The sequence below is a fragment of the Larus michahellis genome, chromosome 1 (assembly GCF_964199755.1).
Source record: "Larus michahellis chromosome 1, bLarMic1.1, whole genome shotgun sequence".
NCBI lineage: Eukaryota > Metazoa > Chordata > Aves > Charadriiformes > Laridae > Larus > Larus michahellis.
Window position 1 is genome coordinate 94,621,679 of NC_133896.1, and position 17,386 is coordinate 94,639,064.

At 48.9% G+C, this 17,386-nt stretch overlaps 1 protein-coding gene across 1 annotated transcript; it reads left to right on the plus strand.

The window, feature by feature from the left end:
* Positions 1-3,719: 3,719 nt before the first annotated feature.
* Positions 3,720-7,859, plus strand: NHLH2 (nescient helix-loop-helix 2). The gene is made up of 2 exons (XM_074572815.1): positions 3,720-5,272; positions 7,368-7,859. The coding sequence occupies exon 2, from the start codon at positions 7,389-7,391 to the stop codon at positions 7,857-7,859; it is 471 nt and encodes a 156-aa protein (XP_074428916.1). The 5' UTR covers positions 3,720-5,272; positions 7,368-7,388.
* Positions 7,860-17,386: the final 9,527 nt, after the last annotated feature.

Genomic DNA, 17,386 nt, shown 5'->3' on the forward strand with positions numbered 1-17,386 from the left:
AAGGACTTCTCCTCAGGACAAATGGCTACTCTGGGTTGTTAGTGCTGAACCTTGCAGACTTTTAGGGGGTACATGCCAACATGTGCTATTCTCACAAATGACGTTACCTTCAAATGATCGTGTGACATGAACCTGAGATGTTCACAAAAGAAAATTCCCCCTTTCCATAAAATACCATAATATGTCAGCACTGTTTTCAGTCTTGTCTCTTCTGACTACACCCTGAAGATGATCCTCTTCTGAATCTCGCCTTTCCAAAGCCTGATCCTGATGAGCTCTGAAAAGCCCTGGGTTGTGAGTCTCTGTCATGGCATCACCACCACCTATCACTTGATATTGTCTGGTGGCCTGTCATGCTTTGCTGTAAGCCTCATAGCAGTGGGCAGCTTTTATTTGCTATCATTAACGAATTAACTAACGTTAGTTCCGTGCTAGTTCTTATCTAGTGAGAAGTCTGGGTTTTAAGGTTTTACTGGCTTGTCAGCAAACCCTGGAAGTCAAAACAGAGTGATTTTCTTCTTGCTTTTCAGTGAGATGGCCCCTACAAAGGTGAGATGTGAGGGGTTTGATACTGAGTCTTTCTCTGGCCACCTTTCATCCTCATTAAACTTATGAGGTTGCTGGGAAGGAGATGGGTGTTGTTTGAGCTGCAATGCCATCCACAGGAGACCAGCTCCACTTCTCCTATATCTTCAACCCTGAGAGCAACATCTCAAGCCAGGTAAAGAAGAGGTGCTCATGGGTCCCTTACAGCCCTCCAGCAGGGCAAAATGTAACCCCAGATTCTTCTCCAGGATATGCCTGCCCACTTGTGCTTCAAGGTTCACTATCATGGATTTAGTCTGCCATAAGGCCACAGCCATACAGTGTCCCTGGACGTCCATTGTACAAACTGGAGACCCTTGCTATGCCTTAGTTTTTCCTATGCACTTTCTCTTCATCAAGTGCAGCTTGGAGGCTGTAGTTTCACCTCTTATGGAGAAGCTAAACCAACGCTATTCATGCCACTGAGGTCACCTTTGATACCATCTGGGAATTTCAACTTGTCTTGATGCCAGTCAGGTGCTTACTTAGTGAAGAAACCAGCCATAGGCTGGTACTGGCCATGCCTATGTTGGGGAATACGAGTCATAAGGTGGCCTTGCATCTATGCAGCTTCCTTTGGGACCATACTGATTCTCCACTTGCAGCAAGCTATATTCTAAGAAAAAAGACACAGAGAGCTTGAGGAAGAGCTTTAGTCATCCCTCCTTTACCAAAGTGGAACTGGTTTAGTTTCCATCAACTGTACTTTTGCCCTATAATTTCTGATTATTTCTGGTGACCTCCACATCTGGGCCAGTCAGCCCCGGGAGTGTTGAGCTCTGGAAACCAGCCTTTTCCTCCAAGTGTGAGCAGTGGGAACAAGGAGATCTCTCTGCCGGGAGAATTTGGCTCTGCTTGTGGGCTTTGGGGCTTTGTCTGCTCAGAGAAGAGCCAGGCTCTCACAGCTCCGGCATTTCTGACTGGCTTCTTAGGGCTAAAGATACAGAGGCTACAGCCTGGCTCTTGTGGCTGATGCGAGAAGATTCACAGTATCCCAGCAGGGCTGTTCAGATACACACCGCAGGCCTCGCGTGCCCAGGGCAGAGTGGGAACCTCCACGTTTAACATGTCTGGGAGCAGAGCAGTGGGAGGACTGGATCACAGTGGCAGTAAACAGCACCTTATGGGGCGTCAGAAATGTCCACTCATAACTGAAGGGCAACAAGAAGCAACTGCTTGGTTTCTTCCTGGAAATTAAAAATAAAAAGTGAGACATGTGATGACAGCATCTGCAGCGGGGTGGCTTGCATGAATTAGCAGCTTCCTGGCTGTTACCTATGGCAGCCGTAGCCAGCTACTTGTTCCATCACCTGCAGCTTCTGTGGGCTGAGGCCTCAGACTTACAGCTGGAGGAGTACTGCAGCCAGAGCCCCCATCACTGAGCCACAGTCAAGCAAGAGCTGGAGAAAGTCTCCTCCACAGCTTGCTCCTTGAAGTGTGGGACGGTGGTCGTTTGATGGAATGGGACCTTGTCTTGCAATGTGGAGCACTGTGACCTTGAACTGCTCAGATCCTGATCTCCAAAGGTTAGCAGAGAGCTGAGCTGAATGGAGATGTGCCACAGCCTCGGAGAATTGCATCTGAATCTTCCTGGTGGGGTAGCTGAGATTTTAGTTACTTCCCTTCACAGTAGCCAAGGAGTTTACTGAGTCCCTGTGTCCAGGAGCTCAAACACCCCCCAAATACGAATGTAACTGCCCTTTCCATGCAGACCAGCTACCTCACAGCAATGCCTCCCCGCTCCCCTGAAGCTCCGCAGGAGGTTTTCTGCAGATCTAGGAAGCCCCTTGTCAGGACTGGCAGAGAGGTGTGTTGAGGACGCATGCGATTCAGACCCTCGCAGCCAGAGGCTCTACTGCATTTCTACACTCTACCTTCCACAGTGGGTCTTTGACAGGCATGTCCCATGGCAGCCAAGGATCGCTTAGCCAAGCATCTCCAGAAGCCCCGCCGGGATCGTATTGGATATCCAGGAATGCAGGATGTGGAGTCAGAGCACCTACACAAGTGACAGCCTCCTGCTGCCTTGGAGACATGGTGTGGGCAGGGGAAGGGAGACGAATTCCCACATTTCCCTAGAAGAAATGTCCATGAGGATCCTCTTGCAGGCATTTCTTTTGCTAGTGGGACAGGTGACATGCAGGGAGATTGTATTCTTTGACAGAGTATCTATCACTTTCCAAAAATAAAAAAGACAAAACACAAAATTACTCAGGCGTGTTACTCATTCCTGTTAAGGTCCTGTAAATCATACCAAGAGCAGAACCTTCCATCATTCAGAGATCCCCCAGCCTGTTGCATCTATTACTGCATGAACCACGGGGACCCCTGTGTTTCCCTGCCACCTCACCCCCACCCATCCTACTGATGGGACCCAGGGAGAGAAGCATCTCTGGCAAGACCAAGCACCCACAGAGTTGCTGGCAAGCAGCAGAACCAGCTCTGCTCTGTGCAGGAGACCACTACTTCCCTCACCCCTCCCACTGCCCCTCTTGGGGGGCTCCTGAGGGAGTCCGCCAGTACAGGCTGCTGGCACAGAAAAGTCCCCAGGGAGGGAGAGGATTACACCTAGAAAAGTGGCTACAGCCCCCATTTGATGGGATCTGCAGGGAGGGAGGTGGGGAAAAAGGGATCAGGGCGAAGAAGGGGTTGCCAGCTGGGAAGGGGGCTGGGGCAAGGTGGCAGCAAGAAGAGTCACCTTGGTCACAGGCGTCCCTTGGCTCCAGTGTGAAGGGGCCTGGCTCCATCCAGCCTCTCGCGAGCAGAAAAGCCACAGACCCGTGGCCGGCTCCCTCGCCTCATTGTCTGTGTGCCAGAGCTGGGGGATGGCGGGGGGGGGGGGTGAGGGGGGGGCAGTGGGACCGAGGGGGGCTCTGCCCCCCGGGCTCCGGCAGGGCTGAGCCTGCTGTGCACTGGGATTGGGGGTGGGTGGGTGGGAGACAGGGCATTGGGGACCGCCAAAATAAATGCACTAGAAAAACAGTCTGATAATTCTCCACATGCTCGGCGTACGTGATGCAAATTGACGTTTAAAGCTTATTTATTAGCTTGCATGCGAAATGCCAGCGGTGTTTTTCTAGATCGGTGGGTAACCAATATTTTTTTTTTTGGGGGGGGGGGGGTCGACAGCGGTGGGAGTGAGCATGGCTAGAGACTGTATATCCAGAGGCTAGGGTTTATATCATGGGCTGCTCTCGACTGTTATAATTTGTGGCACAGATTCAGCGAGAATCTGATCTGCTGAAAATATTTGGGCTGTGAAAACTCCCACACTGTGACAGATGTCAAGTCCAATTAAGTGACTCGTGTCCAGGTTTCTGTCCAATAGGCTTTCCCATTAAATATCAATTTAAGAGGGGAAAAAATGCCGTCCCCTTTTCTCCGAGCCTTTATCTCTTCCGACCATCTCTCGGCTAAACCCTTTGGTACCAGAAGCGGATCCTCACGCATCTCCGCTCCGTCTGTCTGTCTGTCTCGCCCCTGACACCTTCCGCACCCCTCCTTGGCTTCTTTGCCACTCCGGGAGGGGTGAGAGGAGGAACTGCACTTTCTTTTTTGTGCGTGTGAGTGTACCTTTTCCTGCACCGACGTTATCTCTCACAGCCGCTCCAAACCCGCGCCGAAATTTTTGCTTATTTTGTTTTGTTTTGTTTTGTTTTGTTTTTTCTTTTCAGCATTTCGCATTTCTTTCTTTTATTCTCACTCGAGAGATGCGGGAGGAGTTAGGAAGCTCAGGGACGGATGGGGGTTTCGTTTATCCTTTTTTTTCCCCCCCGCCTCGCCAGCTCTTGAAAGACCAGAAGAAAAACTAAGCCAAACATTTATTTTTCCGACGGCGTCTCCCTGCCCCTCTCCGCGGGACCGGTGAATTAACAAAACCGCACGTTACACACAACCCCTAAAAAAAAAAAAAGAAAAAAAATACAGAGAGAGAAATAATAGAGAAGAAAGGAGGGAGCGACGCTTTGTCACCCCCGACCCTCGGCGGAACAAAGCCGGCCGCGCCGCGCCGGCTCCTCCGCGCCCCGGGCTCCGCGCAGCGCGCAGCGGGCGCCGGGCTCCGCGCCCCGGGCCCGGGAGCGGCGGGCGGCGGCGGCGGCTCGGCGGGCGGCGGCTCGGCGGGCCGCCGCGGGGAAGGAGAGGCCGAGGGGGCGGGGGAGAGGGGATAATCCCGGCTGGTGCTATCGCCCGCATCCCTTTTGTTATTTATCGCGATCGGGGAAGAGGAGGAAGAAGAGCGGGGGAGACGGCACTTTCCAGCGCAATTTCCCTCCCCCCTACCCCCCGAAAAAAAAAAACCCAACCCGACTGGCGGCAGCTGCCGGTGCATTGCAGCCCGCTGCCCCGAATTAACGGGCGGAGGCAGACTTTGATGGGGGAAAACGCTTTCTCTCCCCTGATGCGTCGTAAGTAACTTAAGTTGTTATTTATACTCCGCAAACAAACACGGCGATAACATCTCCCAGCTCTGGAGCACTGGAGGCCGCGGCGAGGGATGAGATCTGCCTTTCCCCATCCGAACAGGACACTTTTCCTCTCGTAATTTATTTGATTTGCTTTTTTGCCTTTTTTTTTTTTTTTTTAATTTTTCCATGCTCCGCTCCCGGAGGGTCATTTGAACTGTAAAGGAATCGCCGAGGGGGCGAGGGGACCTGGAGAGAGAAGCTGTCCGACCGACTCCGACGAGGTAAGCAGCCTTAACAATATATCCCTTTTCCAGGTAGCACGGGCACGGGTTTACTGAAAAGAAAAAATAAAATAGGGGAAAAAAAAAAAAAGCTTTTTTCCGGCTCAGCTCGCCAAAACATACCGTATGGATAAACCTAAACCAAACAGGAAAATTCAACACACACCGCAGAGAAACCTTTAAGCAACTTTCTCCAGGAAACCCCGCTGTAATCGCCTGTTTTCTTACAAGCGCCCTGCAAATCCTCCCTCTGTTCATGTGCTTTCGCATAAACCCCCTCGCTTGGATTTCAACTGAAAGATGATTTTAAACGTTTCCTATTTATTGTTTTGTTTTGTTTGGTTTGTTTTTTGTTTTTTTTTTCCAAGAGATCGCTGATACCTGCCCTGCGCGCTGGCCGGCTTTATTCCCTACCGCTGCCTTGCGGGCCTGATTAACGCTCCTTAATAAAAAGAGAAGAGGAAGCGTTTCCGATGGCCCTGGCAAGCGGCGGCCCTTTCCCGGGGAAGCAAGCGCCCTCCTCTCCTCTCCTCTCCTCTCCTCTCCTCTCCTCTCCTCTCCTCTCCTCTCCTCTCCTCTCCTCTCCTCTCCTCTCCTCTCCTCTCCTCTCCCCCTCCCTGGGCCTTTCCCCACGCGTGCCCGGCGTCTCGCCCCGTGGGGGGAGGCTTGGCTCTAGCCCTGCCTGGGAAGTATTCTTCCTGACCATCGTTTGATGTCGTATTATTATTATTATTACTACTACTACTATTATTACTACCACTACTACTACTACTATTATTATTATTATTATTATTATTATTATTATTATTATCGCTTTTTCATTTATTTTTCCCAACCGGGCCCGAGACCCGAGGGGGGACTTTGCCCGGAAACTTTACGTGGAAATACTCGGCAATCTGAATTCTGGGGAGGGAAGGGAGGAGGGTGCATCACCTCCTCCCTCAGGCTCGCTCTCCACCTTGCTCGGCACCCCAGCCGTACACACACACACACAAGCACACACGCATTTGTGTCCAAGGTTATTCACTAGTTGCCTGATGTATTGTTTTATTACATGCCGGCATGTCCACGGGCGCGCTCGGATCTGTATTGCTGTCTACATGACAGATGGTGCTCTGTGAGGCCGCAAGAAGATACGATTCAATTTTCTTTTGAAAGGCACGTCCGCATTTATTTATTTATTTTGCTTTTCTCCCCCCCACCCCCATCCCCACCCCCACACCCTCCACCACCCCCTTTCGCGCCGGGAGGGGAGAGGAGGGAAAATTTAAAGGAATGGAAAAGTTCGGCCGCTGCTTTGGGGTTTTGCTTCTTCTTGAATCCCACGCTTAAAAAACGGAGACTCCAAACATCCCCATTTGATCGCTGGCAAATCGCTATCCGCACAATTAGCAGCAGGAAAGGGGGAAAAAAAAAAAAGAAAAAAGAAAAAGAAAAAAAGCAGGATCGCAGAGAAAAGAAAAACCGGAGGAGAGCCCAGCAGATACATCAGATCCCCTAGTTTTGATTGGGGATATAAATTTCCCCACCGGCCTTGTTATGTTTGGGGAGCCTTGAGCTGTATATTTAAAAGCATCATGCCTGTAGCTGGGATCCCACAGAGCGTTACCGAAAGATAAATGGTTAAGCGGAGATTGGTAGGGGAGGAAATACGATATTAAAACTGCGGGGGGGTCGGGGGCGGGGGGGGGCGCGGAATCGACCTAATATCGAGCCACTGGATATTAGCTTGTTTGAAAAAAAAAAATATATATATATTCTTTTATTGTTTTCCGGGCCTGTTCCTACAACCAAGCAAGCACGGGGAATAATGGGAGGAAGTATATCCCGCTGAAGCTGCCGTCAAAGGCTAGAAACGGGACGGTAAATGACGGGGCACCGCTCATCCCCGGTGTCGCTCCCAGCAGCGAGCGCTGCCCCCGAAGGAGCAGCCGCCCGCCCGCCCGCCCCCCTCGGTGCCCACCGGCGGCGGGGCCAGGGCGCGGAGACCCACATCTCCCCGTCCCTGCCCTTCTCCCTGCCCCCCTGTACCCGCCCCGGTGCCGGCGGGGCCGTGGCGCTGACCCCCTTCTCTCTCCTTCTCTGTCCCGGGAAGGCTCCTCCGCCCCCCGCCAAGATGATGCTTAGCCCGGACCAAGCTGCCGACTCCGACCACCCCTCCTCGGCTCCCTCCGACCCGGAGTCCCTGGGCGGCCCGGACACCCAGGCTCTCGGATGCTGCGTCTCCGACCCGGAGCCCACCGAAGCCGGCGGCGGTGGCGGTGGCGGCGGCGGCGAGGGCCGTGGCGGCGGCGGTGGCGGCGGCGGCGGCGGCGGCGGCGGGGAGGGCCGGGTCGGGTGCCGTCCCGGGCTGCACCCACCGCCGCTGAGCCGGGAGGAGAAGCGGCGGCGGCGACGCGCCACGGCCAAGTACCGCTCGGCCCACGCCACCCGTGAGCGGATCCGGGTAGAGGCCTTCAACCTGGCCTTCGCCGAGCTGCGCAAGCTGCTGCCCACCCTGCCCCCCGACAAGAAGCTCTCCAAGATCGAGATCCTGCGCCTCGCCATCTGCTACATCTCCTATCTCAACCACGTCCTGGACGTGTAGCTCCCGACCGCCCCGACGGACCCACGGGGCTCCGGGCATCCCCTCCTCCCGCCCACCCTCCCCCCCCATCCCCCCATCCCCCCCCAACCCCGCCGACGCCGGGGAACCGCCCCTCCCCCCCCCCCCCCCCAAAACCCGCCGCCCCGGGTCCGGCGGCGAGGGCAGCGGCGGGCAGCGCCTTCCCGGGGGTCGGGTGTCCCCGCAGCCTCCCCTCTCTCCCCGGGGCTTCTCCCGCAGGGTCGCGGTGTGGCCGGCGGCGGAGAGCCCGTTTGTTCGAAGAGAAGTGTAAAACCGGATTGTTTCTTCAGGCTGTCAAGTGCCCCTTTATATATATCCAAAAACATCTACTTGTGACCTTAAACGTGTGACCCATGGGTGCAGTTAAAAATAACTATTTTTTATTTATGGTAGAAGGAGTTGACAATTTATTTTTTTCAAGATTTATTTATTTTTCAGAGTGGTGGCAATTTTACTTTGGATACTTTGTGCCAATTGTTTTCTATAGTCGGGTGTTTACACTTTCTCCTGTGGAATATTATGTTTAACTTGATGAGTGTTTGTTGGGATCAATACCGTGTTCCTTTTCCTTATTTTTTAATTTATTTTTTCCCTCCAATTATATTGCACTTGTGTACGACAAACCTCCCCTTCCTCCCTGTTTATATTTTATATATGCCAAGGCATTTGTTCTTGACCTTTTTTCTTTCTTTTCTCGTGTGGGATCGACAACCACTAGCACTTAACTAGGAGAGGTTTTTTTAAAACTTGTTGTTATTCTGATCTATAGTTATGTCTGAAAAGTACTTTGCAAATCGTTTATAAGGGAAGTAGTTTCTTTGTGGGTATATATGTGCGTGCGTGTACACATGCATGTGTGTGGGAGTGAGCGTGGGCGTGTATGTGTGTGGTATATTTTTAGGAAAGGACATTTTTCCTAAAAAAAAAAAAAAAAAAAAAGAGAAAGAAAAGTAAATCCAGGACTGCTTTCCTTTGTGACAACCAAAAAAATTCTATAACCTGAAAAATGTTTCATGTTCTTTGCTGTGAATCTCTTAAGACAAGAAGCGCATTTTAGGGACGAAAGAGAAAAAGAGAAAAAACACATCTGCTATCCAAAGATTTTAGTCTTTTTCAGGGTTTTTTTGTGTGTCTCTGTTGCTTTATATAATGCAATATTTTGTAGTGAAAATAGATAAATCTGGTTTCTATCTGATGCGTTTTTCATATCTCTCATGAATGGTGAGCTGTTTTGCATATAAATAAAAGTATCAAATAAAAGCTGTTTTTTCCTAATTATTCTTCCCTGTTGGTCTTTCTATAAGACGGAGATGTGATGCCCTTCCGAGTAAGGATTGCAAAGGCTTCTCGAGTCGTGTGGTGGGAAAGCTTCAACAGGTTACCTGCCTCTTCCTAAGGAGACTCAGGCTGCGGTCCCTCCAACACAGCTCCCCTGCTCCAGCCGCTCACAGCGGGCCACGCTGCCCAAGTGCAGAGGGGACACAGGACCGTTACTTTCACTTTCTCCCGGCACATTTTCAAAGTTCAGGCTGTAAAATCAATCCTGATGCTTGCAAGCACCTGTTTTGCCACACCGCTCTTCGATACCTACAACTTTGCAACCAAAACGTACATGTTTCCTCCTGTCTGAGTGCACCGGATTTTCTTTCTCTTGTTTAAATCGAGTTTTGATCCCTCTCTGGCCAGGTCCAATTCTACTGAAACCACGTAAAAGATCTTGGGCCCTTTCCCTGTTTTTGAAAAACTCAACTATGCTCCTTTATACAAGGCTTCGCTGCCAAAGCCTGTCATTTGAAACATGGCACAGATACGGACTCACTAACAGACGGGTTACTACCTGAGTAACGTGAGACACCTGTGCTATCTCATTTATCAAACCCTTTTCTTGTTTACCGCAAGGGGTTAATTCTACCTATAATTTGAATATTGCCATTGACTCTAGCCGCTGCCTTCAGTAGAAAGCAAGTCCATTGTTACTTGCTTTAGAGATAAAGCCCTTCTTCCCCCCCACCCCCCATTTTTATGGCTGACACTTGCGCAGTGGTTTAATTAAGTGTGGGCTTGACCAGCTGAAAAGCTCCATGCAGAAAACCTGTCAGAGAGGCTGTTAATTCCACTTTCTACGCATGCACGTTTCCCACGTCCCAAGGGAGCAGACACAGACTGGGTAGTTCGATGCACAGTTTTCAAATCCTGCATCTTTCGGGGCTGAAATAACTCCACCAACTTTGGAGCTGGTTTTCTTTGGGGCAGGCTTGTTTCTTAGGTTCTGTCAGCATCTGGACACTGGGTGGAGTTTGATGCTAATTGCCTGAGCGACGTTATTAATCCTGCCATCCAGCAAGCCTTCGCCCTACCAACATTCAGGAGGACTTAGTTGATAAAAAGATTAACGTGTTATTTCTTTCTTGAAGGTGGGAATGCACGTTTGAGGGAAGAGAGTGCTCTGCAATACCTCACTGTAAAGTACGGTGTCGGCAGTCACTGGCGGTTGATTGAGGCACACAGGGTATGGGATAAGGAGGTGCGAACACTGTGTTCCCCCTGGCCACACTCCCCACCTCTGGGGGTGTTGCAAACACATCAGGTCGCAGGTTGAGAGACCTTAAGTTCTGTCCCTGCAGGGTGGACCCAGGAGCCGTTACTATCCCAGAGGTGTCGCAGGTCTCAAGGCCCCAGCCACGGGACCCTGTGCCCAAGTGACGAGCCAGGGAGCCCTCTGTGTTGTGAGCATGGGAGAAGGTAGCGTGGAGCTGCCTGGGAACAGCTCAGGTTTGGAAGTAAAAGAATATTCTCTGGGTCATCCTGTTCCCACCATCCCCTGGGAAAACAGAGAGGCTGCTTGCGCTCAGAGAGGGGGCAGGGAGGGGTCTGCTTTTGATGGTATCCACAGGATTGAGTCTCAAGTTTAACCTGCAGAAGGATCAGGGCACTTGACCTGAAGATGTGTGCTTTTCTCCCAAAGGTTTATCTGATGGAAGAAATTGCTTCTCCCTACAGGCCCTGTCTCTCTTTCTTCCGCTCACCACTTTGCTTATGTCCTCTCACTGCCATAACATCAGCCCAATCACTTCTATTTTCCCTGCTGGCATCAAGAAGGAAACTCATTCTCGTCTAGCAGCTGATGACTGTTGAAGACAAAATGTAGGTTTTGCTGCCCCATCCCACTCCTTTTTTATTCTTGAGAAAGATCTGTGTAGATTGTACAAGTTACAAGGCCAATGCAATAAAAAGGCTGCATGGCTAAGTGCTCAAAAGTCTGGATTTCTGAAGAACGGGTAAACAACCTTAACTCCATCTCATTGCAAGTCTGCGTTAGACAGCAATAAAGTCTAATTATGTAATCAAAGTTACTTTGCTGACATCTATGTTCCCTCAGCAATACAAGAATGAATGACCTTGCACAATATTATAGGAGGAGTAGGGTGGAACTGCTTCAGTGGAAGGTTACATCATGCACGACCAATCCAACAATTGGGAGGGAAGAAACACAGAATTAATATTTACTGGGGTTTTAGGGATTAAAGCTAAGATTAGTGCTACATTCAGATACCTTTCTTTCACATTTAAAGAGAAGCTCATCTTACGAACCATGAAAGAAAGCATACTCAAAGACAGAGAAGGCAGAGCACTGCCTCTGCACCTTTAGCTGAGGCTGAAAGAGGTGCTTTAAATCTGACTTAACTGAATATATAAAACATGGCATGGAAACCTCCAGCATTCACAGAGAGGAAGTACTTCCAATGGGTAGATCTAGAATATCCCAGTACTACCGATATCCAGCACACCCTTAACGTAAGGCAGTAACACCTATTAAGACACATTTGCAGACCTATATGGACAGACATGGACATATGGCACAATACACATTCACATTGGTATCGTTAGGAAACAGGGCATCTAATGCATTCACTTGAACCCTGGAAATGGATCCTGACCCTGAAACTGTGAATGAGAACAGAGAGCAAGCCAAAAGTAACTTCTACAAATAAATGCACTGATTTCCACAGGACCGTACAGCTAAGGGAGGGCTGTTTCTCTGAGGATCATACACTTTCCTAGAGCACAAAATATTCCAAAATATAGACTTGCATTTATGCTGCTATTAGATATGCATATACAAAAGGAAGGATTTCTAGACACAGACCATGATTCTAACTCACCAGCAAAGTGCATTCAGGAACACACTACTCACCGGCCTTATCGCTTGTGTTAAAAAGTGGGCGAACCAGGTAGGATATTACAACTGATACTTCAAGGGGAGAAATTCTGAGGGTCTTGGATGTGATTTGATCTCTTTGCTGTGTTTCTAGCGAAGAGTGTGTCTGTGTATGAGAGAGAGATGGGAGGGTGGGGAGCTGAAGAGGATGCTGTATATGAAATTCAACAAAGAAATGGATCGTTTCCATTATATAGCCATGAAGAAATACCAGCGACGTTCTGTCTATCTATTCACGTACCTAGCCATCTAGCCATCCTGTAACCCAATTAACCCAGTCCTTTTAGGGTGAATAAATGTGTTCTGATATCAGCCATTATTTTTCAGTACTCTCAGTTTATTCTCCAGGGTGGGACAGATCAATAACCACAATAAGCAACCAACCCAAAAGGAAAAGGCAATCTCCTGGCACTACTTATTTATTTCTTCAGAGGCGATTTTGTTTTTCCTGCCTCTTCCCCTGGTGACGGATTTTGCCTTTCCTGCCCAGAATGGCCGTGTTGTTTTATCCTGGGCTCTATTTGCATGTGGGCTTCAGATTCGTCTTTGGCTCCTTGCACGGTTTGGGATGAGACCCTCCCGTCCCCAGAGAGGGGGGCAGGTGTTGCTCCAGTCGAGCGAATGGAACCAAATTACAGGACCGTCTGTCGCCTCCTCTGGGAGCCGGCGGAGGGAGGGGAAGAAGGGGAGGGGAGTGGGATGCCGTATGACAGAAAAGAAAAGCAGAACATCATACTGATGCCGATAAGAGCTTGAAAACATGAGTCACCCCAGCCCACGGCCCCACCCAAAACCAGGCAGCAGCCACCTGAAAGAGAAATGTCAGGAGCAGAGACAGAAATAAATCAGTCACTGGGCTGGAATAACTCAGGCTTCAAATGAAAGACAGCTCAGACCCCGTCCACTTTCAGCCACAGGAGCGCGAGAACAAAGTTGGACCAGCTAACGCTGCTTTTTTTTTTTTCTCAGCTCCCTGCTGGGTGCTTTGATGTCTCCTCCCTCTCCTTCCAGAGCAGGCTCCTCTTCCCACCACCACGCTTTGATGCCTCCCCCCTGTCCCTCCAGAGCTGGCTCCTCTGCTCTCCGCCAGCTCCTGGCAGCCCAGCTCTGTGTGTAACTCGTTGCCTCCCCTGCCTCTGTCTGCTCTTCCTGGCCTCCCCCCCACAGCCGCGTTGCCCTTTGAGGTCCCTGAGAGTTGCACGACCGTGGGGAGGTCCTGCTCCTCCATCGCTGTGAGCCCGTGCCCTGCAGCGCAGCCGCTCCTTGCTCCCGCAGGGAGCTGCTTGGAGCTCCAGCTCAGGAGCAGAGCGGCAGGGCTGGTCGCTCGCCTCCTCTCTCATCTGTGCAGACTTCTGCCCAATCGGCCTGAGAGAGCAGGTGATGTTACGGAAGTTACACTCTTCTCGCACCCCCATGGCTGATTCAGGCTTTCTTAGTGATTTCATACAAAAAACCCCACTTGTTTTCAGTGCTTTAACCTCCCAGGCTCTCCTGCACGCTCACAGACACACACGTGTGTGCAAGGATAGCTCCCGGTGTGGCAGGGCACAGGGTCGCTTGGAAAGCGACAGGTGACAGTTGTACTGAAACGTGAAGGCGATCAGAGAAGAGAAAGCTGCTCTGGGGAGAATTCAGAGGAGACCTGGGAGAAGGGATGAAAAAAGGTGTCGTTAAAAGTGCTTAAATCAAAGCAAAAGCAGCGCAGGGTGAAAGAGAGAAAGGCAGAAGGAGCCAGGTGGAAGGACAACATCAATCAGACTGGGCATAACGCGAGGGATTTTGCAGGAGGGTGGTGGGCTCCACAAGTGAACCTGGGGCATACGCAGATGGAGCAATGAGGGAAAAAGCACATGAAAAGGCAGGCAACAAACATGAGAAAAGACGGCTGCAGAAAGCGTGAGGAAGGGGAAGGGTATGAGCAGCTGGGTAGAGCTCCTGGTATGGGACGATGAGGAGAAGATGCTCCGGCGAGCCAGAGGTGGCTGATTCAGGGGGTTAGAAGTGATTTCCATCCAGGCAGGGAGGGAACTGAAAGGAGTCATTAATTAGACATTCAAGACTACTGAGGAGAGATCACCACAACTTTAATTGTGGCCAGAGTGATGGACTGGCACAAGAACATTTTTTCAAGGACCAAAAAACAAGGAAGGGGTTTGTCATATAACATCTATCGTCCAGAGAAGTCTTCTGTCATTCTTCTCCCTCAAATATCTTCTGTGCGTGGAAGTGGCAGAACGATTTGCAAACCTCAGGGCTAGAGCTCAGCACAGGCTCACAGACAAGATAAACACAGAGAAAGAAAAGAAAAGAAAAGAAAAGAAAAGAAAAGAAAAGAAAGAAAAGAAAAGAAAAGAAAAGAAAAGAAAAGAAAAGAAAAGAAAAGAAAAGAAAAGAAAAGAAAAGAAAAGAAAAGAAGAAAAGAAAAGAAAAGAAAAGAAAAGAAAAGAAAAGAAAAGAAAAGAAAAGAAAAGAAAAGAAAAGAAAAGAAAAGAAAAGAAAAGAAAAGAAAAGAAAAGAAAAGAAAAGAAAAGAAAAGAAAAGAAAAGAAAAGAAAAGAAAAGAAAAGAAAAGCAGAGCAGGAGAGAGCAGAATTTCTCTATGTGCAGACACAACGTTCAAAGACAACTCTTCCCCACATCTCAGACTCAACACTCCCAACATCAAGGGTCTTCTGCCCATTTAAACAATCTCAAGATTTAAGACAGGCTTCAAGGCTTTCCCAGAAAAGACCCCCATAGGGTAGAGCCACAGACCTGTGTTGGACTCTTGTTATTCCGGATAATAACAAGAAGGACTGACCATGAAAAATTGCAGCAGGACTGTGCAAGACTGATAAAATAGCACAAGAAATTCCATCTAAATAAAGCGATAAGGTGATTCACACAGGGAAGAACATTTCTAGCTTCACATATAACTGATAGGTCCTGAGCCAACCCTAGAAGCAAGATCTTGTAGTTATGATATATTGTTTCGTGATAACATCGGCTTGGTTCCTGGTGACATGGAAAAAGAAAATGAAATGTCAGATATTATTATCACTGTAGAGAGAACAGAACAGGTAGAGAACAAGACAGAGAGCATTATTATGCCACTGCATTAAACTGAACTAAGCCTGTATCCTGAATAGCATGTGCCACTCTGGTCCTCCAGTCTTTCAGTAAGAATTCAGTAGGAGTGCAAAAGCATCTGAGAATGGCAGCAAGGGTAACCCTGGAGTAGCTTCCACACAACAAATCACTAAGTGAAAAGGACTGAGTCAGTGGTGATTTAACAGAAAGCTGTCGTATCCCAGTTAAGAAGGGGATGGTGGAAAGGGATCGGTTGTTCCTTGTCTCTTCCAATACAATTTGATAGCAGGAGGCATCAAATGAAACTGGAGGGTGCCACGTTCAGAACAAATAAAAGGAGGTCTCTCATCACACCATGTGCAGTAAAGCTGTGGAACTCCTTCCTCAGGATGTTGTGAAAGCAAAAATGTTAAAGAAGTTCAAGGGCAGAAAGCTCATGGAAGAGAAATCTGCCGAGGATTTTTAAATGTGTAGAAGCTGCTTCCAACTCAGGCTCTCCTCAAGCCATAAATGATTGAAGGCCACCAGACTTCTAGCAGGATACTTCCTGCTGTATATGTGATACTTCATATATACCTCCACTACGGTGATATTCCCCGGACATCTGGGTTTGGCCCCTGTTTGAACTGGGATGCTGGGATAGACAGATATTCGGTCTGGCACAGTGCAACTGCTTTTACGTACATCTTCATGATCTGAAGGAAATGGCTCTTTGACTGATGGCCACTTCTTTCAAGCCTCGGTCGCTTTGGACCTGCACACAAAAGCTCTCTGTATGGTAAGTCTCCAGTGGGCCAATGTGACAAGGTAAATATGACCTTTTGGATCAAGAGGGCGGAGAGCTTGTTCTCTGGGGCAATAAGCAAAACAAATGCGGTTTTCCTGAAAGCCAAAGGGCTGGAGTCTGATGTCAGACACATAAAGGTAAATCTAAAGCAGTTCCACTGATCTCAATGGAGTTACTTAAGACTGTCACAAGAGTAACAATCCTAAGAAGGATCCTGAAATGATGATGATCATGGTACAGTAAAATGGTCAAATGCAGGATGGGGTCCTGCTGTGAATTTGGTCCCAACCTTCTTGTCCTGACATTTTTTTTTTCAGTCCTTACTTGGACAGGACTACCTGCTGAACAGGTAGGTCCTATTAGTCAAGGTCACAAGTTCTTACCTTGCTTGAATTGCCCCAAGCACACCTAAGCTCAGGAGACCTTAAATAAAATTAATCTAGCAATAAGCCCTAGATGACAACTGGAAGCGTTTAAAGGAAAAATGGACTGATGAGAGACTTAAGAGCTTAGATTCAGCCATCCTGGTCATCAAAACCTAACAAAATTTGACATACTTTATATTCAAACTGCAGAAAGGAGAAAGAAACAAGGAAGAGGAAAAGGAAGGGGAAGTTAAGGTGATGACATAAATAGGAGTAGTGAGAACAGGAGAGTACATGAACCAGGGCGGGAATGGTCGATCATCTTCTAAGCTCATCCCATTGGGGCTTCTTATGTATTAAAGTTGTCTCAAACACACAAGCAGTTGTGGGGCCACACCATGTGTAGTTATTCAGACAATCCCAGTATAAGTAGACCAGCCTAAATTTTGTGGCCAGAAGCCACCTGAAGCATGAGCCAGGTCTTGCTGCTCAGCTAGCTGTGGAGTCTCCAAAAGTGGTTTAGGGATGCTCATCCCTGATTTCTTGGTGGGGGAACAGAGCATAAAAAAGATCCAGAGATTCAGAAGTGATCTTTAAAGGCAAAAATCACTTTCCTGTACATAGTCATATGACTGCGTCAAAGTCTACACTCTCTAGCTCAGCCTATATCAGACAAAGCATGACTTTCAAAGAAACTATCTTTAAAAAACTGCAGAGCAACGCCCCGGCTCTCCCAGTCTGGGGCGGCCCACACAAAGCCCATCAATGCCAAAGGACTTATTGAGAAGGAACTACCAGATTTCTTGACCCATGAAGTATCTTCAGACAATGTACAAAATAAACCAGTGCAGGACTTCCCTGCTCCATTCACCCAGTAACAGTATCCAAGATTTGAACCTTACTTTGTAAAGGTGAATTTGCCTCACTTGACCGTTTCTTGAATCACTCTTAAAGCAGCTCTCAGTGGTGGGTTTACAGGGCGTGCTTGACCTACAGACACACATAATACCTCCTCTGTATAATTTCAAGACACCCATGACTCTTGCTACCAATCGACTTACTTCTCAGTA

Coding starts and splice junctions, on each gene's coding strand:
- NHLH2 (XM_074572815.1), top strand. CDS start 7,389: ATGATGCTTAGCCCGGACCAAGCTGCCGACTCCGACCACCCCTCCTCG.